Consider the following 26,844-nt stretch of genomic DNA (forward strand, 5'->3'; position numbering starts at 1 on the left):
TTTTGTGGGAAATTTTCTCAAAATTAAGCTATTTTGTGAAAATACGTGGGGTTTGTTTTTTTTTTTTTTTTGGTCAAAATGGAATTTCCTCAAGGAAAAACAGTTTCACTGTAAATTTTCCAACCATCTCTATCAGGCTGAAATTTTCCATGCTTAGTCTCTGTCTATAGGTGAGTTTTAATTTAATTTTTGTTTTAAAAGTTTCAACGAGACCAGGTCAATGTTTGATTACAAGATGAGTAGACAACTTTATATGGTGCACCTTCTACACTGAATAAGTCAGTGCTCCAATGTTTCTTCAGCTTTTTACAATACCCTGCAACTTATCACATAGATATTACCACTTCTACCTATATATTTGCACTTCTACCACCATAACAGCCCTGCCTTAATTCAAATCAATTTCTGTAGCCTTCTGAACATTCACATGCAGTGTCGTTAAATACAGTGGACATATAACTACTATGCTAAATAATGGTAAATTTCAGCTTGTCTGGAACTAATAGAACACTGATGAAAGCAATAAAACTCACCGTTCTTCTTATAAAACATGACTTCTCCTTTGAATTCCACCTTATCTTCCAGTGACTTTTCAATTTGAAGAATCATCTGCTCATTTGTTTCAGCACCAAGTAAAAATTTACAGCTGCAGCTCTTCTGCATGACTTCAGTTCGCGCAAATCCAGCAAGCTCACAGAAGCCATCTGAACAGTAAACTATAGGGAATCCCTTAGCCACCTGAGCATTTGCAAGGATGAAGTTACTATCTGTAGAGGAACACAGAAGTAAAACATTAATTACAGACGGAATTACAGCACGTCTATCATAGTCCTTTGTATAGCTATGATGGAAGCCACAACTGTGCATTAATACATAAAGCCAGCCTGTGTACAACAGAAGTATGTTATTGGGTTGAAATAAGGAGAATAGTAAGAAACCAATGCTCCCAACTTTACCTATCCCATGACTCAGGGGTTGTGGGAGAGAGGTATCAGACAAACTTCCATTTCTCACTCACTAGACTGAATTTAGATTAAGTCCAGTGGCCAAAAGACATTACCATTCAAATGGCTCTTCATGATCAGTGTGGTATTTTTAAAATAAGTTAATGATCTCCGAGCACTTTTTAGTGGACTGCTGTCAATATATCAAAACAACCACAACTGAGCACCTTAGCAGAGAAGCCTGAATGAGAAGAACTTAAATACCCCTTAACAATATCTCTTGAGGCATGCCTGAAGGAGGGATTGAGGCATGCTGGTGAAGCATTTTGGAGAACGCTGCCCTCTTACTTCTCAGGATGTATCTCCTCTTTGGGGATGCAGAAGATTTCAGTCTAAAAAGCTGTCATACAAATGCTTTTCACAAGCACTAAATTCACTTAAAAAACAGAATTATTTAAAAAGGTCTATAACATATATTATATGATGATTTAAAAAAAAACACTTCTGGGACAAAACTCTTAATCGAGCAAGCCTCCCATTGAAGTGAATGAGAGTTTTGCTCAATTAAGAACCACAGAATTTGCCCCCTTTAATATTAGCATTCTTATTAAACCGCATAGTTTTATTTGCGATGTGTTTTTAAAATGTGAGCAACAGTCATTTCATGCAAATTGATTTTAAGAAGGAAAACAAAAGGACTAACCTTTATGTTACTAAGGCAATGGTAACTTAAAAATTAATAGCGGAGTAGCTCAGAAGAGCGTCTAAAAAAATCTTTAAGGAAAAATTAGCCAATGATGAAACCCTAGTTTCCTAACATATCTAATCTGTGCAGGTGCCTTTGAAAATCTCATTTGGTGACCATCTGTATCTTCATGAACCTAATACCTTTGAAAATCAGGCCCTATATTAGTGCTTCAACTTCTTCATTCTTGAGACCACACCATAAGAGAGAGATCCTAATTTCAATCACCTTCCTCCTGAATCTTTCTCAATCCCTCATTGTTGCTTCTCAAATATTTCAAACTTGTTTCCAGAAGTCTAAGCTGCTGCTCACCTAATTAAAAAACAACAACTTTGTGCCTTGTCTCCAGCCAAGCTGATGAAGCATTTAATATACATTACAAAGAAGTTAATTTGGAACGTGTGTAAGAAACGAGCAGTGCATTTTTCTAAACACATTTCTTAAAAGTGCATGCTAATGAGCTAATGTTCTAATAATTTTAGCTTTGGCCCCATATCAGCAGAGACAGGAATACTGTAGAACTCACAGGAAGGTGAATCGCAACCACTGCATACATTAATCTGTATCTTAGTTCTCTTGTTGCAGCGGCTGGGCCTAGAACTCATGGTAGGCTCCATATAACATTACTTGAAGAATAACAGTGATACTGGTTAGGGGGTACTTACAATCAAATTTTATTTGATAATTCCTAATGTTTAGTGATCTTTGGTATAATGTCACAGTGAACCACGGTTCAGAATATAATGGTAGTTTACAACAAAGACAAAAATCACATGAAATAGAGGTAAATTTCCAATCATTTAGTTATGTACCACATCTGAATCATGACTTATCTAGAGACTGAAGCTGTTGTTTAATATCAACAGTGATATTAAATCACAAGCCCACTCAAACTCAGTCTTGGTTTCAAAGTTCAATGTGTTTGCAAACTTCTACTATTCATGTGAAATTTCAGAATCATGGCCTGAAATTGTTTGTCCATCTGAAAAGCTGGCAAATTCTGCTCCTCTCCAAACATTTTAATAGGCAAAAGGAATCACATTAGAGACACTGAAGAAGCGGGTGGTGGTCCTGCGAGCTGCTGATGTGGCATGGAAATAAAGAGGGGCTGGCTATTGGAGTTTTTGATTGGAGGTTCAAATGAATCCAGTTTAAACCTTTCAAATTGCAGGCAACAGTTCACTTCAGTCCCCGGTGGACAAATCTGAAAGCGACAAACTCCTTTTGGGGTTTTTGGCTCACTAGGACCACACAATCACCCTAACTCAGCAGCCCCCTCTGTTCTGGTCTCTTTTGGACTAGTATGGCACCTCCTCCATATGGTGTATAGGTCAGTTACACAGCCTTTTTGCCTGTGCTTCTCCTACCATCAAGGTAAAATGCAGGGCTTCAGTGTTGTAGGGGGTCTTTCGTCATCTGTCCAAACTTCATCCTGAATGCCAAAAGCCAGTATTTTTCTTGTACTCTGCTCATTAATGTGTGTTTACCCTACAGCATCCTAAAGGGGACTCAGGTGCAGCTTTCTCCCAAAGCAGACATCTTTCATTGTTTAGAACTGTTTGTGTGGTGAGGGGGAAGATGCTGAATAAAATGCATCCCTTGATAAATATTCATAAGCCAATAATGGCTTGGGTCAGTCTGCACAATGTATAAATCTAAATATGTAAACAATAAAGTATTCATAGCTGTTTGTTGTGGGAGACAGTTTATAAACCTACAGGAAGAAACAGTTGGCTTGATTCTCCTCATAAGTAGGTTTTAGATCAGTGAAATCATAGAGTATCAGGGTTGGAAGGGACCTCAAGAGGTCATCTAGTCCAACACCCTGCTCAAAGCAGGACCAATCCCCAATTTTTGCCCCCGATCCCAGGCCAATGCTCAAACCACTGAGCTATCCCTCCCCCCACTGACTTCAACTGAGTTACTCCTTATTTACACCATAGTGAGAAATGTTGGCTGATATTTGCTGGGACTCCAGTATTTTTAGGACAATGCAGAGTTTTCTTAGGATAGGTTTGCCTTCGGGGTTTACACTTCACATGTCTGGGTTCAATTACTCACTCTTTGCTCCTATCTAATTAAAGATCTTTCCAAAATTGTTTATGAAATTCAAATAGATACTATTTGTCCGCCACATATCTATTTTTTTAAAAATATCTACATCATTTCAATGTATTGTTTAACTCCTCAGCCTGTCATTTTTATTTACCTAACTAGGGAATAAATATTACCAATTCTACATTGGCATACTGCTCCTGCTGTCAACACAAAATCAAATCCCCATACTGCCAAAAGAATTAAAATCATATGCTAGCACCATCATTAAGTTGCAGTGCAACAATATAAAAGTAATGGATCTCACATCCCAAAAGCAACTATAGTTATAAACTTAATTTATTTCTGGGTTTCTTATTGTTTAAATTACAATTATCCACTGCAAAGTCATGTATCTCTTTCTATTTAATTCAATATCAGATGCAGGAAGCTGACTGGAACACTGAATGGACAAAAAGGGTTCTAGAGAATGCTACCTAATCGTAGGAGAGCTTGAATGTGTTTTTAGATACAGGAATAAATTAGAAAATAACAAATATACCAAGAACTTGTAAATCATGGAATAGGGGCAAATTCTACCAGCAGTTACAATGAAGTAAGTACATTGGGGTTGGTCCATTGACATCAGTGCTGCTGCATAAATCAGAGAAAAAAATGCTCAAAGAGCATGATCCAAAGCCCACTGAACTCAATTGGAGTCTGTAGCGGGGCAGTTACTTCGCTCCTAGAGAAAAGACCAGGCTGATTGGGAAAGCAGTCACAGCTGGGGCCATGCCCCAATCAGGCCACACCTGGGCTCAGGGAGAAGTTGGGTCAGTCTCTCTCTAGGTCTTGAGAGAGTAGGACCTGGCTACCTGGGAGAGAAGAGTACTTGAGACAGAGCAGTGCTGGGGAAAGGGAGGAGGAGGAGGAGCAGGTGTTGGGTAGCTCCAGCCTGGCAAATCCCCAGGCTGCAGGCCTGGTCAAAGGCCAAAACAGGTATTGGGGTTGCAAAGGTGCAGCCCCGGGGTAGGCAGAGGCAGCAGGTCCAACCCCCCCACTTGCCAATGAGGAGGGGTTTACAGACTGCAGTCTGCCCCAGTGGGCAGGGGCTGGATGAGGACTGGCAGTAGCCACTGAGGCAAGGTGGGTTTAGAAAGTTGGGGGTTCCCCTGGGAGGGGAGACCCAGAGTGTGGGGGCATTGCCATGGGGCAACACCCCAAGGTAAAGAGGCACCGGGGTCCGGAAGGGACACAGGATATCGGCCAGCAGAGGGCACTCCAAAGCTGGAAAAGGGCTAATTCCTGAGACTACCAGCAGGAGGCGCCGTGCCAGTGAGTCTCGCTTCACTACAGAGTCTTTCCACTGTCTTTAAAATATGTTGGATCAGGTTTCTAGGGCTCGATCATACACTCATTGAAGTCAATGGCAAAACTCCTACTGACTTTAATGGTGCAGGATCATGGCCATAGTCTCTATTTCCTGATTTGCAAATTCTGCTTAAATTAACTACAAATTATGAAGTTATAATTCTACTTAAAGTATAAATCATAGTTACCTATGAGATAAACAAAGACCAAAAGAGAGAATAAACATTCCACTGCCTCAGCAATTAACAGTTGTAAGAGTTGCTTCAACACTTGTGCAAAAAATAGTTTATATGTAGGCCCAGTGGATTCTAAACAAAAATTGATCTTTTCATTAATTTAAAAGATTCCAAAAAAGAAATACTGTTAGATACTATTTTAAATGTATACTGGCATAACATTTCTTTGCAACTAAGTGATTTAATAGTGGTTTATTTCCACAATTTTGAAACTTGAAATAAAATCACTCTTGTTTTGTGCATACATTCTGCAGCAATATTCCACAAATGGACCATAGAAACAACAGATCCATCAGGTTTAAGGTGACACAAAAAAAGCTTTGGCATTAAACTCAATGGGCTTTACTGAAAACCAGTCATATCGTAAAATACAAAAGTAGAAAGAATGAATTAGTATACAAATTAGAAATCTGTAGGCTGGAAGCTGAGGAAGAAGGAGTTACGTCAGTGGTCCCCAGACTGTGGGGTGCACCACCCTTGGGGGGGGGGGGGAGCAGAGGAATGGATGGATGGTGTGCGGTGGTGCCTGGGCCAGCCCCCCCAGGGGGTAGGGAGGGAGTACAGCTACACCCCTATCCCAATCTCCGCTCTTCCCCCAGCCATAGCTCTGCTCCGCACCCAGCCCAGCCTACCTTCATCACTAGCTCCAGTTCTGCCCACAACTACACCTTCAGCCCAAACTCCTCTGCTGTGCCAACTGTGCAGTAACGTAGGGAGGTTATGGACAGATTCCATTACTGGGGGTCGGGGGGGGGGGGGGAAGACTATGACAGGGAAAGTTTTGGTACCACTGGTTTATATTGTAATTTACAGTAGAAGGGTTACTGTGGGCAATACAAAACAGTTCACTGGCGCATTTGTTTCCGCATGTGTGTAGAAATCACTGATCATATTTCTCTTAAAATAAAATTGGTAAAAGGCCACAGGTCTTAATTCCCATTTAGTTGTTTCACTCAATGTAAATCCTTCTGTGCGCCGTCTCAAGTCAAGTGTCACTTGCTGAACAGCTCATGAGTAAAGGATGAAGGGGTACAGTGCTCAAGTATGGCAATCTGATAATGCTTTAAAAGACTGAATGATTAGAAATCGTGAGAGCCCCCGCTAATGGCCACATAAATACAGCTTCGGGGGGGGGGGGGGGGGGAGGGAGGACCTGCTGCACAACTGTGCTCCATATTTCCTTTAAAAAGTTTAAATCTCTAGTGCTTAAGGTGGTGAATGTAAGCTTTGGAATGTGGGCCACATGTAAGTGATGCTTCCTTGTGTCCGCAGACACCCTGAAACGATACTTCTGAGCAATGTGTGAACAGCCCAATTCATCCCAACTCAAATGATGGGTACCTAAAGGCATGCTGGATACTTCATAATTTATTTCCAAGTGCATGCAAGTGTGAACTTTGGATGAAAAAAACTAGTTGTAAATGCAAATTTGCAGGCCAAGTTTGAAGGACATTTTTGGAAATTTGTATGCCAAAGAAAAGGCAATAAACTTAGAAAAACAAATTTTTCATGAAGCAATTCCTGTAGATATATAGCAGAATTGAGTGCATGCTATAAGAAACATTACACAAGTATTCACCTAGATTTAAAAGTAAAATTGTTTCAGCTATGTTTATGCTCCTTTGCATTCCTTTTCTGTGAACTTCCAACTAATTCAGTTTCACTGTCATGAATGCCTACAGAAAGCATTATGAAGCACAGAAAGCTAACAGGAATTCCAAAAACCCTCACCAGACCCTTGGCAAAGACTCAGTCAATTGAACAAGTTGAACAAGAATAATTCTAATTATACCTTTCATAACTAGAACCAAACAAAATACACACAACAAATTTGGCACCCAGCCAATAAATCTTACAGTAGCCTAATTTTTTTCTAGGAACAATCCTGAAGTGGATCTGGATAAAGCCCAGAAGGAAAATGATCTACCATTTTAAAAAAATACCACAATTGTGCTTCTATCTTTGTCTAACTTGGTATCTCTCCCTTAGAGTCAGAGCTCTAATGGTTTCTGCAATCTGTTGTCCTCTTTTTCCAGTCAGGGAACAGCAACTATACCTTATTACTTACGTGACCAATCACCATTGACTATCACAGTGTTAAGTTTAAACACACACATGCAGCTAAACATCTATCACCATCTAACCACACATACTAAGTATTAAATACTTTTCAGCAAACTGTTCATGATCAGAGTGGAAAAAAACAATATATAACTCAAACCTCTAGAGAAGACAAAGAGGCTAAATTAACTGAGTAAATAATTTACATAATGCTAATATATAGATTGGAGGGTGCTTCAGAATCCTTTCAAATCAGAGGAGCTATGATATTTAGGCCTAATCCAGCAGTTCCTGCTCAGGCAACTCACAATGGGAGTCAGTTAATGGCAGTTTTGCCCAAGTTAGGGCTGCAAGAATGGGTCCTAATAAGTAACAATAATAAATATGAGTATATTGAATGACTAAAATAGCAGCTGAAAATATTAAGGCCAACAAATGTAACAGAAACTGCTTTAATCCCAGACGTATTTTCAACAAACATAAATTGTCTCCATAGTGGACTTGAGGATGGGAGCATTTTATAACTCAAACACTCTGAGGGCCAACTCTTCCTCGGATGAATATGGCCCATTGAAGACTATCAGACTACTCATCTGAATAAGGAGACAAGGATTTACTTACACTTAAGTGAACTGCAATAAAGCAGATAGTTAACTAGTACCTCTCCCCATTCTGGGTTATGGGAATATTATATCTTTAAATGCATTTCGAGTGGCACTGAAGAAGATAGAAATGTTACATAACGAAGTGCAAGTCTGTACTTTCTCATGAATACAGGACCCATCACTGTAAACTCTACAATTGAATTAATTGGCCAAGTCTCTCCAAGTGAAGGCTGACATTGATTTAGTTCATTGCATAAATGTGTTCATAGTTAGGCAACATTTACAAATGCAGGGTACAAACATACCTTTGCTCAACCCAGTCAAGTAGTTCTAAAGTGTCCATGAAACAGGGTGACCAGCCCCTTTATAGGCCAGGGGGCCTGGGGCTGACCAACCCTGTTTAATTAGCCCCACCCTGCAACAACTGTGGTGTATGTAGGGAGGAAGACTGTTAGCTTGGAGCTAGCTGTAAAGGAGACTAGCATGAACTCCTGTGGTAGGCCCCTGGAATGTGATTCTGAGGCCAGCATTCCATAAGGAAGAGGCATCTGAAGAGAAGCTATAGGGGAAGGAGACTATTTTGGTTTATGATATACTTGGACACCCAATAGTGAAAAGCCTAGTGTCATAAATATAAAGGGAAGGGTAAACCCCTTTAAAATCCCTCCTGGCCAGAGGAAAAATCCTCTCACCTGTAAAGGGTTAAGAAACTAAAGGTAACCTCGCTGGCACCTGACCAAAATGACCAATGAGGAGACAAGATACTTTCAAAAGCTGGGAGGAGGGAGAAAAACAAAGGGTCTGTGTCTGTCTGTATGCTGCTGTTGCCAGCGATAGAACAGGAATGGAGTCTTAGAACTTTTAGGAAGTAATCTAGCTAGGTATGTTAGATTATGCTTTCTTTAAATGGCTGAGAAAAGAACTGTGCTGAATAGAATGACTATCCCTGTCTGTGTGTCTTTTTTGTAACTTAAGGTTTTGCCTAGAGGGATTCTCTGTGTTTTGAATCTAAATTATCCTATAAGGTATCTACCATCCTGATTTTACAGAGGTGATTCCTTTACTTCTATTAACAGTCTTCTTGTAAGAAAACTGAATGCTTTTTCATTGTTCTAAGATCCAAGTGTTTGCGTCTGTGGTCACCTATGCAAATTGGTGAGGATTTTTACCAAACCTTCCCCAGGAAGGGGGGTGCAAGGGTTGGGAGGATTTTGGGGGGAAAGACATGTCCAAACTACATTTCCCAGTAAACCCAGTTAAAGTTTGGTGGTGGCAGTGGAAATTCAAAGGGCAAAGGGTAAAATTAATTTGTACCTTGAGAAAGTTTTAACCTCAGCTGGTAAAAGTAAGCTTAGGAGGTTTTCATGCAGGTCCCCACATCTGTACCCTAGAGTTCAGAGTGGGGGAGGAACCTTGACATGGTGGCAGAGTGGTGGGATTAACCTGAAATCATTCTGAGATCAATTTGAGATTTTTTTGAACCAGAAATACAGATTTAAAAAAGGAATTTTTTTTCCTTTGGGGCTGCTGGAAAGGAGGTCCAACTGAAAGCAGCTAGTTTTTTCTCTGCTTTAGGACCAGAGCAGAGACAAAAGGGGATTATCTTTGTGAACTGCAGGTTTTCTTTGCCTGGAGGCAGGGTACTTAACCTCCTGCAGGGAAATTCACAATCTTCGCAAACCAGAGGTTTTTTTTTCCCCCCTAAAAGTAAATAGGGGGGTGTTGTATACTCTTTTGCCTGGAGACAAAAGTGGTAGGGTTGTTTTTTTTTAGGATTTTTATTTTATTTTTTTTTTATACAAGGAGCACAGGTTTGAAAAGGATTTTTTTTTTTCCTTTGGGCTGCTGTTAAGCAGGTTTCCAAGTAGTTGGAGGTTTTTTGCTTTGATTTGGGGCCAGAGCAGAGACAAAGGGAATTGTCTCTTTCTGTAGGCTGACAATCACTATCAGAGAATAGGTATCCTATTCCAGCACAGCAAAATTTTACAAGCCAAGTTTTGTTTGTTTTATTTCTAACCCTCGGGTGTAAAGTTAGTTAAAAACAGAGAGGTAAAGATGACAGACACCAAGGCACTACACAAATTGGAGTTAGCCAAACTGGAGACAATGAAAGAAACCAGAAAAGCTCTACAAGCTGCTCACAGGAGAGCAATAGAGGCAAAGGACAAAGATGGAGGCAGCGAAAGAGGCAGACCACCACCAAGCAGCTGCTTACAGGAGAGCTATGGAAGCAAGGGACAAAGAAATGGAGGCAAGGGACAAAGAAATGGAGGAAAAGGAAAAAGAGAGAAAGTATGTGGAGGAGATGGAGAAGATAAAGGCTCAGCAGAATATACCAAGAAACCCTAGCAATCCTTCTCCAGGTACCACTTCCCATCCCAGAAAATTCCACACCTACAAGGCAGGTGATGATACTGAGGCCTTCTTAGAAAACTTCGAAAGGGCCTGCCTTGGGTACAGCATCTCTACCGACCAATACATGGTAGAGCTGAGGCCGCAGCTCAATGGACCCTTAGCTGAGATGGCGGCTGAAATGCCTAAAGAACACATGAACAAGTATGAACTGTTTAAATCCAAGGCGAGAGTCAGAATGGGGATAACACCCGAGCAGTCTCGTCGGAGGTTCAGAGCCCTAAGGTGGAAACCAGACATGTCACTTACCTGACATGCCTACGACATTGTGAAACATTGGGATGCCTGGATATCAGGAGCAAATGTTGAATCCCAGTAAATTTGCCCTTCCTAATGCAAATGGAACAATTCTTAGAGGGTGTTCCTGAGGAAATAGAAAGATACATCCTAGATGGGAAGCCCCAAACTGTAATCGAGGCAGGAGAGATTGGAGCCAGATGGTTGGAGGTGGCAGAGAAGAAGAAAACTGGTCGCAGTTGGAGCGGAGACCAGAAGGGACCACCCCAGACCACACCCTATTACCGGGGGCCACCCAAGGCCCCAACTACCTCCCGAAGAACCCTCCAGACACCTTATCGTTCCACTACACCGTTCTCCAGCAACCCGCCTCGCCCCAGTAACCCGTCAGCTGGACGATGTTTTAAATGTAACAAGCTGGGGCATATAAAGGCCAACTGCCCCAAGAACCCCAACAGATTACAGTTCGTTGCACCGGAATCACACCAAAGATCCGCAGGCCTAGATAACTCCCAGATACCCTTGGAGCGGAGGGAAACTGTGAGTGTGGGCGGGAATAAGGTCACCGCGTGGAGGGACACCGGAGCACAAGTGTCAGCTATCCATGCTTCCTTAGTGGACCCCAATTTAATCAACCCAGAGATCCAAGTGACGATTCAACCCTTTAAGTCCAACTCTTTCAATTTGCCTACAGCCAAGTTGCCTGTCCAGTACCAGGGCTGGTCAGGAACGTGGACTTTTGCAGTCTATGATGATTATCCCATCCCCATGCTGTTGGGGGAAGACTTGGCCAATCATGTGAAGCGGGCCAAGAGGGTGGGAACGGTCACCCGCAGCCAGGCTAAACAAGCCGTGAGGCCTAGCTCTGTTCCGGAAATTTCCATCAGGACCCGGTCAGAGGTGATGGACCTGGACCCCAGGCCAATGTCTGCAACAGCAGTAGTGGATCCAGTCCCAGAACTGGAACCAGCGGAACAACCAACACCAGACCCACTGCCAGCACTGAATCCAGTACTTGCAACCTCAATACCAGAGGGCCCCACCGAACCTGAACCGGCAGCAGCCCATAACCCTACACAAGAGGCTCAGCCTGAGCCTGAACCCCAACAGTGTCTCCCAGCGGAGTGCGGTTCACAGTGAACGGAAACAGCCCCATCCCCTACATCACTTTCCAGAGGGACCAAGCATAGGTCCACAATCCAATGAGGAACTGATGTCTCCAGCATCAAGGGAACAGTTCCAGACCGAACAGGAAGTAGATGGAAGCCTCCAGAGAGCTTGGGCGGCGGCACAGAGCAACCCACCGCCTCTCAGCTCTTCTAATCGATCCAGATTTCTTGTAGAAAGAGGAATTTTATACAAGTAAACTCTTTCTGGTGGACACCAGGAAGACTGGCATCCTCAGAGACAGTTGGAAGTTTCAACTAAATACCGGGCCAAGCTCTTGAGCTTAGCCCACGATCACCCTAGTGGCCATGCTGGGGTGAACAGGACCAAAGACCGTTTGGAGGGGTCATTCCACTGGGAGGGAATGGGCAAGGATGTTTCTACTTATGTCCGGTCTTGTGAGGTATGCCAAAAAGAGTGGGAAAACCCCAAGACCAGCCACTTCCCATCATTGAAAACCCTCTCCAGCCACTCCCCATCATTGAAGTTCCATTTCAGCGAGTAGCTGTGGATATTCTGGGTCCTTTTCCGGAAAAGACAGCCAGAGAAAAGCAGTACATACTGACTTTCATGGATTTTGCCACCCAATGGCCGGAAGCAGTAGCTCTAAGCAACACCAGGGCTAAAAGTGTGTGCCAGGCACTAGCCGACATTTTTGCCAGGGTAGGTTGGCCCTCTGACATCCTTACAGATGCGGGGACTAATTTCCTGGCAGGAACTATGGAAAACCTTTGGGAAGCTCATGGGGTAAATCACTTGGTTGCCACTCCTTACCACCATCAAACAAATGGCATGGTGGAGAAGTTTAATGGAACTTTGGGGGCCATGATACATAAATTTGTAAATGAGCACTCCAATGATTGGGACCTAGTGTTGCAGCAGTTGCTCTTTGCCTACAGAGCTGTACCACATCCCAGTTTAGGGTTCTCCCCATTTGAACTTGTATGTGGTTGTGAGGTTAAGGGGCCATTACAGTTGGTGAAGCAGCAACGGGAGGGATTTACACCTTCTCCAGGAACTAACATTCTGGACTTTGTAACCAACCTACAAAACACCCTCCGAACCTCTTTAGCCCTTGCTAAAGAAAACTTACAGGATACTCAAAAAGAGCAAAAAGCCTGGTATGATAAACATGCCAGAGAGCGTTCCTTCAAAGTACGGGACCAGGTCATGGTCTTAAAGGCGCTCCAGACCCATAAAATGGAAGCATCGTGGGAAGGGCCATTCATGGTCCAGGAGCGCCTGGGAGCTGTTAATTATCTCATAGCATTCCCCACCTCCAACCGAAAGCCTAAGGTGTACCATATTAATTCTCTAAAGCCCTTTTATTCCAGAGAATTAAAGGTTTGTCAGTTTACAGCACAGGGAGGAGACAACGCTGAGTGGCCTGAAGGTGTCTACTACGAAGGGAAATGTGCTGGTGGTGTGGAAGAGGTGAACCTCTCCATGACCCTTGGGCGTATGCAGCGACAGCAGATCAAGGAGCTGTGCACTAGCTACGCGCCAACATTCTCAGCCACCCCAGGACTGACTGAACGGGCATACCACTCCATTGACACAGGTAATGCTCACCCAATTAGAGCCCAACCTTATCAGGTGTCTCCTCAGGCTAAAACTGCTATAGACCGGGAGATCCAGGATATGTTACAGATGGGTGTAATCCACCCCTCTGGAAGTGCATGGGCATCTCCAGTGGTTCTAGTTCCCAAACCAGATGGGGAGATATGTTTTTGCGTGGACTACCGCAAGCTAAATGCTGTAACTTGCCCAGACAACTATCCAATGCCATGCATAGATGAACTATTAGACAAACTGGGACAGACCCAGTTCATCTCTACCTTGGACTTAACCAAGGGGTACTGGCAGTTACTGCTAGATGAATCCGCCAAGGAAAGGTCAGCTTTCACCACACATCTCTGGCTGTATGAATTTAATGTACTCCCTTTCGGGCTGCGAAATGCACCCGCCACCTTCCAAAGACTTGTAGATGGTCTCCTAGCGGGATTAAGAGAATATGCAGTCGCCTACCTTGACGATGTGGCCATATTTTCAGATTCCTGGGCAGAACACCTGGAACATCTACAAAAAGTCCTTGAGCGCATAAGGGAGGCAGAACTAACTGTTAAAGCTAAGAAGGCCTAAACAGAGTGACTTACCTTGGACACCAGGTGGGTCAAGGAACTATCAGCCCGCTATGGGCCAAAGTGGATGCTATCCAAAAGTGGCCTGTCCCAAAGTCAAAGAAACAGGTTCAATCCTTCTTAGGCTTGGCCGGTTATTACAGACGATTTGTACCGCAATACAGCCAAATCGCCGCCCCACTGACAGACCTAACCAAAAAGAAACGACCAAATGTCGTTCAGTGGACCAAAAAGTGTCAGACCTTTAACAAGCTTAAAGCGACACTCATGTCTGACCCTGTACTAAGGGTCCCAGACTTTGACAAACCGTTCCTAGTAACCACAGATGCGTCCGAGTGTGGTGTGGGAGCAGTTTTAATGCAGAAAGGACCTGATCAAGAATTCCACCCTGCAGTGTTTCTCAGCAAAAAACTGTCTGAGAGGGAAAGCAATTGGTCAGTCAGTGAAAAAGAATGTTACGCCATTGTCTACGCCCTGGAAAAGCTACGCCCATATGTTTGGGGACGGCGTTTCCACCTGCAAACCGACCATGCTGCACTGAAGTGGCTTCATACCGTCAAAGAAACTAACAAAAAACTTCTTCGGTGGAGTTTAGCTCTCCAAGATTTTGATTTCGACATCCAACACATCTCAGGAGCTTCTAACAAAGTGGCTGATGCACTCTCCCGTGAAAGTTTCCCAGAATCAACTGGTTAAAATTGTCCTTGAGATGTGGAAAATATAGTTAGTCTTTATGTACTTGGTAGTATATTTAGAGATGCATGTGTCTTATTAACTGTTTTTCCTAGAGCTCCAGGAAGAAATCCCAGCCAGCATTTCGCCCTAGCTGAGATTTGGGGGGCGTGTCAAATATAAAGGGAAGGGTAAACCCCTTTAAAATTCCTCCTGGCCAGAGGAAAAGTCCTCTCACCTGTAAAGGGTTAAGAAACTAAAGGTAACCTCACTGGCACCTGACCAAAATGACCAATGAGGAGACAAGATACTTTCAAAAGCTGGGAGGAGGGAGAAAAACAAAGGGTCTGTGTCTGTCTGTATGCTGCTTTTGCCGGGGATAGACCAGGAATGGAGTCTTAGAACTTTTAGTAAGTAATCTAGCTAGGTATGTTAGATTATGCTTTCTTTAAATGGCTGAGAAAAGAACTGTGCTGAATAGAATGACTATCCCTGTCTGTGTGTCTTTTTTGTAACTTAAGGTTTTGCCTAGAGGGATTCTCTGTGTTTTGAATCTAAATTATCCTATAAGGTATCTACCATCCTGATTTTACAGAGGTGATTCCTTTACTTCTATTAACAGTCTTCTTGTAAGAAAACTGAATGCTTTTTCATTGTTCTAAGATCCAAGTGTTTGCGTCTGTGGTCACCTATGCAAATTGGTGAGGATTTTTACCAAACCTTCCCCAGGAAGGGGGGTGCAAGGGTTGGGAGGATTTTGGGGGGAAAGACATGTCCAAACTACATTTCCCAGTAAACCCAGTTAAAGTTTGGTGGTGGCAGTGGAAATTCAAAGGGCAAAGGGTAAAATTAATTTGTACCTTGAGAAAGTTTTAACCTCAGCTGGTAAAAGTAAGCTTAGGAGGTTTTCATGCAGGTCCCCACATCTGTACCCTAGAGTTCAGAGTGGGAGAGGAACCTTGACACCTAGGGAGTCAGCAGGCTGATAAGAGGGAGAACAGCGAGTTGAGCCTAGGAGGAGTGAAGGACCTTTTGTTTGTGGGATCTTGGGACCGTAGTTGAAAGTGGTACTCAGTTTGGGAAGTTTAATACCTCTGCAGGGGACTGAACTTTTAACTCACCTGGCCAGAGGAGGAGGCCACCTCTCTGAGAGATCCAACAGGAGGAACCTATCAAGGGAAAGGCCCTTCACCTAGCCACAAGGGGGTGTTGCCCGGTGAGTTGCTTCTGTGAATGTGTGGCTTGCTCTTGTGTGGGACCCTATAACAACCCAGAACTAGAACCAACAATGTGGCCCATCTAATGAGAGGCTGAGCTACCTCAACTCCCACTGAAATCCATGTGCTACGTGACTCAGATGCCCCACAGGATGTGACTCTAGGTAGGAGAAGTTTTGGGGATTGCAGTCCCAAAACGTGGGTGGAAAACGTACCTTTTCCACTCGAATAGCCACAAAACTAGGACTGATACTGAAAATAGTGTAATACTTATTACCATGAATAAATGTAATGAGCCTTCAATGAGATTACTTACTGTAGTAAGTATGATGTCTAGTAGTGTTTGCAGAATGGTGGGCACTGGGTTGCTTTTATGTAAAGTTAGGCAGACACTGCAAAATACTTTCAGCAAATATTGACTAAGAATTAAATGCTCACAGAAACAGCAATTTTTAAGAACATACTGGAGAATATCCCCAAATGCCAAATTTAAAATTCACCTGCCACGAACACACACACTGGAAAACCTGATTCTAAAAGTTCTCATCAAGGAACAGAAATGTACCTCATGACTTATCTAATTTTACACAGCTCAAATCTCAGACTTCATATACCAGATACTCATATAAAATTGCTCACACGTGATCTTACATTCAAATAATTCTCTCAAGATAATGAGTAAACTTGAGAAAATTGCAATCTGTGTGGAGACAAAATATATCAAATGATTAATTATGAATTATTCCCTTAGCTCTAATTTAAAAAAAAATTCCTTATTTTAAGAAAATCTCACTTCTCAGTACAGTCTTATTTTCGATAGAAAAGTCTGCACTATATATTTTTCCGCCTCTACCCCTTCTCTCTCCATCCTCCACACCGTCACCCCACAAAAAAGTCTAAAACTATCAAATTTGGGTTTGCTGCCTAATTTAGGCACTCGTGTTTGAAAATGTTGGCCCAAAATTTATAGAGTCAAATCTTTTGCATTGAGTAATTTTGCCACAGTAATTTTGTGGAAGTTAGTATGGAATTTTCCTTCAGACCTACCAAATAAAACATTGAATAATTAATTAGGTGTATTACAGGTTTGGGATTATTGGCCAATATAACTTTTAAAATACTGGTAGAAATGGGTTAATCTTGTACGGGACTTCCCCGTCTTTAATTTGCACTATTTAATTCACCATTAGTATCTTTAGCACCATCTAGTGGTCTGACTCTGATCTCAGGTATTGTGTGTAGCTGTATCACAGCGCTGATTTTTACCAACTTATGCAGTAATGCATGTCATGTAACTAATATCCTAGATGAGCCTTTAGCAGTTACTGTATTTATAGTGTGGTAGTGCCTAAAGACTACACTCAAAATTGGAGCTCCATATTGTGCTAGATGCTACACAAACAGAGGACTTGGACTTGAACTTGGATGAGCAGGCCTGGCTAGAAACGCTTCCTTTTACCTCCAACTTGCTAAGAAACACCATCCCTTTCTGCTAGATGAAGCCCCGGCCACAGCGATCCATGCATTTGTCACCACCATATTGGAGCACTACAATGCATTGTATCTGAAGATGAATAAGACGACAATGCAAAGTCTGGAGCAAATGACAGCTGTCTATATCCATCCCAGTTTTGCTCAAGTAAGCACACTGGGTTTGTGCCCTGGTCACTCAGTTGGCTCCCACTTCTCATCCACTGCCAGTTCAGGACATTGGTCAATCTTCAAAGCCACTAATTGATCAGGTCATGAGTAGACTGGAAGCCACATCTCCCTCTATGAACAGCATGGAAGTTGCTGACCTCTGGGATAATGCAAAGCATAAAGTCCACAATGAAGTGCATTTGGAGTTAAACATTTTCAGCTCAGGGGATCTGATAGTGGAATGGACTTCCAAGGGAGATTAGATGAAGTCAGACTCTGGCCACCTTTAGGAAACATTGTTAACCTTCCTATTTAATAAAGTTTCTCACCAAAATCCCATTTATGACATCTACAACTATGCTTTAAAAATAATTTTAAAACAAACAAACAAACCACAGCAGAAGTTTCTATAACCCAAAAAGGGAGAAGAGTTGTCATAAATATAAAGGGAAGGGTAAACCCCTTTGAAATCCCTCCTGGCCAGGGGAAAGCTCCTCTCACCTGTAAAGGGTTAAGAAGCTAAAGGTAACCTCACTGGCACCTGACCAAAATGACCAATGAGGAGACAAAATACTTTCAAAAGCTGGGAGGAGGGAGAGAAACAAAGGGTCTGTGTGTCTGTCTATAGTCTGTCTTTGTCGGGGATAGACCAGGAATGGAGTCTTAGAACTTTTAGTAAGTAATCTAGCTAGGTATGTGTTAGATTATGATTTCTTTAAATGGCTGAGAAAAGAATTGTGCTGAATAGAATAACTATTTCTGTCTGTGTATCTTTTTTGTAACTTAAGGTTTTGCCTAGAGGGGTTCTCTATGTTTTTTGAATCTAATTACCCTGTAAGATATCTACCATCCTGATTTTACAGGAGGGATTTCTTTATTTCTATTTACTTCTATTTTTATTAAAAGTCTTCTTGTAAGAAACTGAATGCTTGTTCATTGTTCTCAGATCCAAGGGTCTGGGTCTGTAGTCACCTAGGCAAATTGGTGAGGCTTTTTACCAAGCCTTGTCCAGGAAGTGGGGTGCAAGGTTTTGGGAAGTATTTTGGGGGGGAAAGACGTGTCCAAACAGCTCTTCCCCAGTAACCAGTATTAGTTTGGTGGTGGTAGCGGCCAGTCCAAGGACAACGGGTGGAATATTTTGTACCTTGGGGAAGTTTTGACCTAAGCTGGTAAAGATAAGCTTAGGAGGTTTTTCATGCAGGTCCCCACATCTGTACCCTAGAGTTCAGAGTGGGGGAGGAACCTTGACAAGAGTCAAACTCCATGAAGTCCACTGGCAACTTTGTCATTGCCACTCTGTTTTACACGGAAGGTGCTCAGATACTACAGTGATTGGTGGTAGTACAAAATTATGAGAAAGAGACCAACAGATGGATACAGTTCCCACCTTGAGGAGCATTAGCATAATTTGAGATGAGATGTAATATGCATATGTGACAAGAAAAAAAAGGAATGATGTCTGTGGGGGAGAGAAAATAGGTGAATGAATTTACACAATTTTGCTATGTGTTTCTGGGAGGTTGGGTTTTTTTGGTTTTTTTTTTTTTTGTACAAGGTATTTAACATTCTTTGGGAATAAAAACTCGTGCTCTGTGGTCAATCAAAAGTACAATGTCCAAGAAAAGTGAAATACATATCTGGCATCACCCATAATTACATTATTTGATAACAGATGCCTTATTATGTAAATTCTTCAAGTTCAAATTCTATTAGCAGCAGTATTCCTTTGACTCTTCCTCAGGAGGAGATTACTCTGAAAAGGTCAGTAATTGTGTTACTCATTCAAATTTAACCACCATCAGAAATAGAGGGGAAAGCGCGTTTCAGTTCCCCAAATAGATGAGTAGAATGTGAATGCTTTGAGGCAGGGATCATATCTACTTCTGTATTTGTACAGCATTAGGCTCCAATGGTCCAATAACAGCTAAATTAAAACAATTTACAAAACAAATGATCCTTGTTCCTTTCTCTTCCAGAAAAGTATCCGACATTCTCAAAACAGGTAGAGTAGATCAACTATTTGACACAGATGATTACTATTGTGAATAATAGTTTCAATTGATATAATTAAATGTAGGTAAGCAATATTCCAAAACTATGATTAATAATAAGCCAAAAGGTAGACCTATTTGAACCATAACAATATTTTGAGCTGGGACTACATTTACTTCAGCTTGTGACAGCAAAGAAGCTCTTTCTATTAGGAGCATTTATCAAGGAAAAAGAAAGATGCTACAAGAATAAAGGCCTCCTGCTGCTACCTATAAGCCCATTTGTTCATACTTGCATTCATAGAAGTCCTCCCCACTTTGTATCTCTGTATAGGAGTCAGGCACAATGGGAGCACAATGACTACTCCAGGCTAACAGGGACTCCAGGGCTAGTCTCCCCATAGAGGCCAGGAAGGGGAAAGGGCAACGTTATGGCCTTGTTACAGTTTCCAAGAGAGATTTATCTACCCCTCTACCACTGAAGCAATCTCTCAGACTGGTGTGGTAGCTATGTTCTTCCTGTGTTCTGGAAGGCATTGTGTTGGTCTGAGTTCCACTGGCTCAAGGAACTCCTGCTACCGGCGTATACTCGTCCACTGTTCCCTCAACTAGCACATCCTTTTGAGCCCGATATGTTGAGGTACGCCCAAAATATTCATTTTCTACATGACTATTAATTTTCTATTGTTAAATTACAATATACTACTCCCACCCAAGAAGTTTTTGTTTTTTATGGAAGTTGATTCAGTATTAGCCCTCGTCTACACTATGAGGTTAGGTCAAATTTATAAGCAATGCGTCTCCACAACCAACCCTGTTCCGTTGACCTAAAGGGCTCTTAAAATAGGCTTCTGTACTCCTCCCCAGTGAGGGGAGTAGTGTTAAAATAGACCTTACTGGGTCGAAATTGGGGTAGTGCAGATGCAATTCTACGGTATTGGCCTCTGGGAGCTATCCCAGAGTGCTCCAATGTGACCGCTCTGGACAGCGCTTTCAACTCCAATGCACTAGCCAGGTACACAGGAAAAGCCCTGGAAAATTTTGAATTTCATTTCCCGTTTGGTCAGCGTGGGAGCTCAGCAGCACAGGTGACCATGCAATCCTCCCAGAATCGCAAACGAGCTCCAGCATGGACTGAACGGGAGACACTGGATCTGATTGCTGTATGGGGAGAAGAATCTGTGCAGGCCGAACTCCGATCAAAAAGAAGAAATGCTAATATATATGACAAAATCGCACAGGGCATGGTGGAGAGACGCTACAACAGGGACACACAGCAGTGTCGTGTGAAAGTTAAGGAGCTCAGGCAAGCCTACCAAAAGACAAAGGAGGCCAATGGTTGCTCTGGGTCAGAGCCCCATATGTGCCACTTCTATGATCAGCTGTATGGCATTCTAGGGTGGGGGGACCCTACCACTACCCCACCACTGTCTGTGGACACCTGCAAGAGGGGGAGTCTCATGCAACAGGGAGGAGGATTTTGTGGATGAGGAGGAGGAGGTGGAGAATGTGCAGCAGACAAGTGGTGAATCCGTTCTCCCTGGCAGCCAGGACCTTTTCATCACCCTGGACCCAATACCTTCCCAAGGCAGGATCCTGGACCCTGAAGTTGGAGAAGGCACCTCTGGTGAGTGCATATTTGTAACTACAGTACAGGGTTTAAAAGCAATATTGTTTAATGTTTGATTTGCCCTGAAGAATTGGGATGCATTTGCGACCAGTACAGCTACTGGAAAAGTCTTAACGTGTCTGGGAATGGAGCGGGAGTCCTCCAGGGACATCTCTATGAAGCTCTCCTGGAGGTACTCTGAAAGCCTTTGCAGAAGGTTTCTGGGGAGGGCTGCCTTATTTAGTCCTCCACGGCAAAACACTTTAGTACTCCAAGCCAGCACCACGTAGTCTGGAATCATTGCAGCACAAAGCAGTGAATGGTCCTGGCTTTTGGTCGCATTCAAGCAACATTCAGTCCATATTTTTCTGCGTTAGCCTCAGGAGAGTGATATCATTCATGGTCACCTGGTTGAAATAGGGGAATTTTTGTAAGGGAACAGTAAAAGTACCCCGTTCGTGCTGGGCTCTTTGCGCTTGTCTGAAAAGGATCATGGGGTGGGGGGAGGTGTGTGCTGCACATCCACCTGAAAACTACAGCCCCTCTTTTTAAATGGCAAACCCAACCAGCATTATTTGCTATGGGAAAGGAAGGCGCTGCAGTTTGAAACCATTCCTACATGTTCTGAAGGTGAAAGAAGCCAACCCCGCGTACCCTTTGGTTTACTATGGCTGCCTGGAAACCGAATTCTGTTGCCCAGCCATGGGTGATGTCACCATACTGGCAGGCGCTCAATATAAAAGGCAAAATGCAACCTTGTACCTAAAGCACATGTTGCTGTCCGCTATGAATTGCTTGATTCTCTGTGAAAGTCTCCTTTTTGTTCTCAGAAATGTAGCATCTTAAATTTTACTCTCCCTTTTTATCCGCCCTGCAGGTGCAAAGGTTTCTATGCTCCCCCTATCATCTTCGTTCGTGAGGTTATCGCAGATCAGAAGGCCAACAAACACACACTGGCGATGACATGTTTTCCGAGCTCATGCAGTCCTCCCACACTGATAGGGCACAGCTGAATGCATGGAGGTATTCAGTGTCAGAGGCCAGGAAAGCATTAGATGAGCACAATGAGAAGAGGCAGAAGGCAATGCTGAGGCTAATGGGGGAGCAAACGGCCATGCTCAGGTGTCTGGCGGAGCTGCAGGAAAGGAAACAAGAGCAGACTGCCACTATATAACTCCCTGCTCTTCTCCCCAAGTTCCATATCCCCCCTCACCAGACGCCCAAAAACGTGGGAAGGCAGACTCCAGGCACCCAGCCACTCCACTCCAGAGGATGGCCCAAGCAACAGAAGGCTGTCATTCAAATAGTTTTGATTTATAGGGTGGCTACAATAAGCAATGTGGCCTTGTCCTTCCCTCCTCCCCCACCCACCGGGACTACCTTGTCCATTATCTCACTTTTTTTTCCATTAATAAAGAATGCATGGTTTCAAAACAAGAGTGACTTTATTTCCTTTGCCAGCTGTGATCAAAGGGGGAAGGGTAGTTGGCTTATAGGGAATTAAAATCAACAAAGGGGGCGGGTTTACAGCAAGGAGAAACACACAACTGTCACACCGTAGCCTAGCCAGTCATGAAATTGGTTTTCAAAGCCTCTCTGATGCGCAGCACACCCTGTTGTGCTCTTTTAATTGCCCTGATGTCTGGCTGCTCAAAATCAGCTGCCAGGCGATTTGCCTCCACCTTCCACCCAGCCATAAACATCTCCTTCTTACGCTCACAGATATTATGAAGCACACAGCAAGCAGCAATAACAATGGGAATGTTGGTTGTGTTGAGGTCTAACCTAGTCAGCAAACAGTGCCAGCAAGCTTTTAAATGTCCAAAGGCACATTCTACCACCATTCTGCACTTGCCCAGCCTATAGTTGAACTGCTCCTTACTACTGTCCAGGCTGCCTGTGTACAGCTTTGTAAGCCATAGAAGCAAGGGGTAGGCTGGGTCCCCAAGGATAACTATTGGCATTTCAACATCCCCAACAGTAATTTTTTGGTCTGGGAAGTAAGTCCCTTCTTGCAGCTGCTCGAACAGCCCGGAGTTCCTAAAGATGCGAGCATCATGCCCTTTCCCGGCCATGCCACATTGATGTTGGTGAAACGTCCCTTGTGATCCACCAGTGCTTGCAGCACCATTGAGAAGTACCACTTGCGGTTTACATACCGGTTGGCAAGGTGGTCCAGTGCCAAGATAGGGATATGCATTCCGTCTATTGCCCCACCACAGTTAGGGAACTCCATTGCAGCAAAGCCATCCAGTATGACCTGCACATTTCCCAGAGTCACTACCCTTGCTAGTAGAAGGTCAGTGATTGCATTGGCGACTTGGATCAGAGTAGATTTGCCCACTCCAAACTGATTCCTGACTGACCAGTAAGCAAGCTTCCACAGGGCTATTGCCACTCGCGTCTCAACTGTCAGGGCAGCTCTCATCTTGGCATTCCTGCACTTCAGGGCGGGGGAAAGCAACTCACAAAGTTCCAGGAAAGTGGCCTTATGCATGCAAAAGTTTTGCAGCCATTGGGAATCATACCATACCTGCAACACTATGCAGTCCCACCAGTCTGTGCTTGTTTGCCAGGCCCAGAATCGGCGTTCCACTGTATCAACCTGCCCCACTGCCACCATGATGTCCCAAATGACACAGCCCATGTTTTCAGGAATGTTTGTGTCCATGTCCTCCTCACAACTGTCCTCGTCCTGATGTCTCCTAGCATGGTTCTGCACATACTGCAGGATAATGCACGAGGTGTTTACAATGCTCACAAACAGCCACGGTGAGCTGAGCAGGCTCCATGCTTGTCATGCTATGGTGCCTGCATGGGTAACCCAGGAAAAAAGGGCACAAAACAATTGTCTGCCGTTGCCTTCACGGAGGGAGGGGAGACTGACGACATCTACCCAAAATCACCTGCGACAATGTTTTTGCCCCATCAGGCTCTGGGAGCTTAACCCAGAATTCCAATGGGCAGCAGAACCTGTGGAAACTGTGGGATAGCTACCCACAGTGCACCGCTCCGTGAGTTGATGCTAGCCACAGTATTGAGGATGCACTCAGCCGACTTAATGCACTTAGTAGGGACATACACAATCGACTGTATAAAATTACTTTCTAAAGTTCGACTTCTATAAAATCAACCTAATTTCATAGTGTAGACATACCCTTAGTGTCCTATATTCTGACTGGTTTTGAGAACAGATTTATTTTGGGATTTAGCCAGTTTATCCAAAGAACTCCTGATCAGGGTGTCTGTTTTTTGCTGTAAATTTGGATTTTTGATTCGTGAGCCAGACATCACAATCTGAAGTTTGGTCTCCCTTAGAAGCAAACCATTGTCCTACGGTGAATTGGAAGGCCACTCTCTCACCCACACAGACACTGCATACCATTACATTAACAAACAGCTCTCAGGCTTTATCTCTGTCCTTTCATGTATATGTCTCTGCAACTGCTGATAATATTTAGGAGGGGAGTACTTGTAATCTTCCTGTTCTCAGTGATTTAGCTTATATCAAAGCCTTCTTTGTGCTATCTGTAGAACCTCACTACTCTGTGATGAATATTGCAGGAGATACATATTTCACAGAATGGATGATCCAGTATTCCTGGGGACTTCCACCTACTTTCATTCATCATATTGCCCTTAGCTGTAGACAGGACTCTACAGAACAAATCATTCTTAGGCATACAATGTATGCCTTTAAAAAGATGTTTTTGTCAATAAAATGAAAAGCTGTAGAAAGAACAAGAACATAGTGGCACTCTCATCACTTCATACATTCCTTTTTAGAAATGAGATTGAATGAGGGGCTTCATGATTTGACAAGAGTGCTCATCAGCTTACAGAATTTACTTCCTGTCTCCTGGAATGGAGTTGTCCCCATCGTCCCGATACACCTCAGCCAGCAGAGCTGCCCAATAAATGCAAGCCAGTAACTCAATGCCACAACTGTATCATTGAGCCACTGGTCTGTGTTAGGGGCAGAGAGGAGGGAGCTGGACTAACACATTAAGACCTTGGGTGGAGCTATGCTTCAGGAAGGCACAATTCTCTCTGAGCAGGCCAGTGTGCAGGGAAATGTTGCTGCTTTCTCCCTATAGGATGAGGCTGTCTGACCCCTGCCCCTCTGTTAATGCCACAGATAAGCCTTCCTCCCTTGAGTGCAAGGATTGCAATTGTGACTGGCACATATGCTAGCCATGTAATGAGTAGAGAAGGCTCCTCCTGCCCTCTTCTCCCCTGCCCACATCCCACACGCCAGTGTATTGGCCAGCCAACAATCAAACCCTTTCTATGTAAGAACATTTAGTGATATTAAACAAGTCAGTTAATAAACAAGCATAAGTGAGATGAACTGTATATCAGTAAAGTTCACAGAGTCTTGTGCTGCGATTCCCCAACACACATTGAAGTCAACTGGAGTTTTAGTTCAGTACTTTTCAGGATCGGGTCCTATATTTGTACACTGCTCACAAATAAAAAGGAAAACAATGCCTAATAAGATAGATTGGAAGGGAAATCATCCCAGCTTCTCCTCTTTATATTATCCTAAAGTGATTAGGCTGGAGAACAGTACAATTCTCTCTCTCCCACAGGCTTCACACTCGTCCTTTGCTTTTGTCAGGGTCAAAAGATACATGAGCACCTCTGAAACTTTGCTGATAATTGTATGCCGAGGAAAGCTATCCAAGTAGCAAATCATCTTCTGTTGACCAGTAAGCTCAGAGGTTTAATAGAATCACAGATTTCAAGGCAGAAGGGACAGTTGTGATAATTTAGTCTTCCCCCAAATAGTTCCTAGAACATACCATTTAGAAAAACATCCAATCTTGACTTTAAAATTGTTAGTGACGGAGAATCTACAATGACCCTTGGTAAATTGTTCCAATGGTTAATTACACACAGTTAAAAATTTACGCCTTATTTCCAGTCTAAATTTGGCTAGCTACAAACTCCAACCATTTAGTTGCATTATATGTTTCTCTACTGGATTGAGGAGACCATTATTAAATATTGGCTCCCCAAGGAAAAGAGAGAAAGTGTAAGCTAAACTCAACATGACAGGAGTAAAGAAATCTAATTATATTCCATCTCCACTAAGTCATATGCATCCAAAATGTACATTAAATAAACTACACACAATTAAGCTTTAGTATGAATAAAAGAAAACTAAAAAAGGGCTTATGCAGAGAGTTTTCTGTGATGGATACCTTCTGGCCGTGACCTTTAATCTTCAAAACTGGTATTGCTGTACTTGTCACTCAGCTCTTTCCTTCCTCTCAGCCTTATAAGAGTGAAATGCTTTTGTTCAATCTGCTGACATTGTAACATGCATACTGCCAGCTGCTCTGTGACACTTATTAACCCCCTTTCTACATTCATCCTCTTCACCTGTAGTTTTATAAAGGTAGACATAACTGTATACTTGTCTGTATTTTGCTTGATTTTTAGCTCTTACATTATATCTGTCTTGTTTTGCAGTTCTTAACTACATATGAGCATTTTCAAAAAAACTGATGTAAGAGCTATTTTTATGCTCAGCATGACACTTTGTTTTAGAATAGATATGAACAACTGAGTATCACAATAGCTGTAGCATTTTGAAACAAAGAAAATGCACAATTGCATTTCATACCTCTCAGTTAAACAATTTTCTATAATCAGTTTCTTTTGATCCACTCTCTCATCACACACAAGATGATGAAACTGCACAGTTTAATAAAGAGACTGGAACTTGAATGCTACCGTGTTGTGTTTCAGGTAA

General features: G+C 42.9%; 1 protein-coding gene across 1 annotated transcript in view; it reads right to left on the reverse strand.

Annotated features, from left to right (window-relative positions):
- The window catches only part of KCNH8 (potassium voltage-gated channel subfamily H member 8), a 386,604-nt gene that overhangs the window by 259,449 nt on the left and 100,311 nt on the right, over positions 1-26,844 (reverse strand). The window contains exon 2 of the mRNA XM_048838548.2: positions 534-767. Coding sequence (XP_048694505.1) covers positions 534-767 — 234 coding nt within the window. The remainder of the gene's footprint in view (positions 1-533; positions 768-26,844) is intronic.

This window comes from Caretta caretta, chromosome 2 (genome assembly GCF_965140235.1).
Source record: "Caretta caretta isolate rCarCar2 chromosome 2, rCarCar1.hap1, whole genome shotgun sequence".
In the NCBI taxonomy this organism is placed as follows: Eukaryota; Metazoa; Chordata; order Testudines; family Cheloniidae; genus Caretta; species Caretta caretta.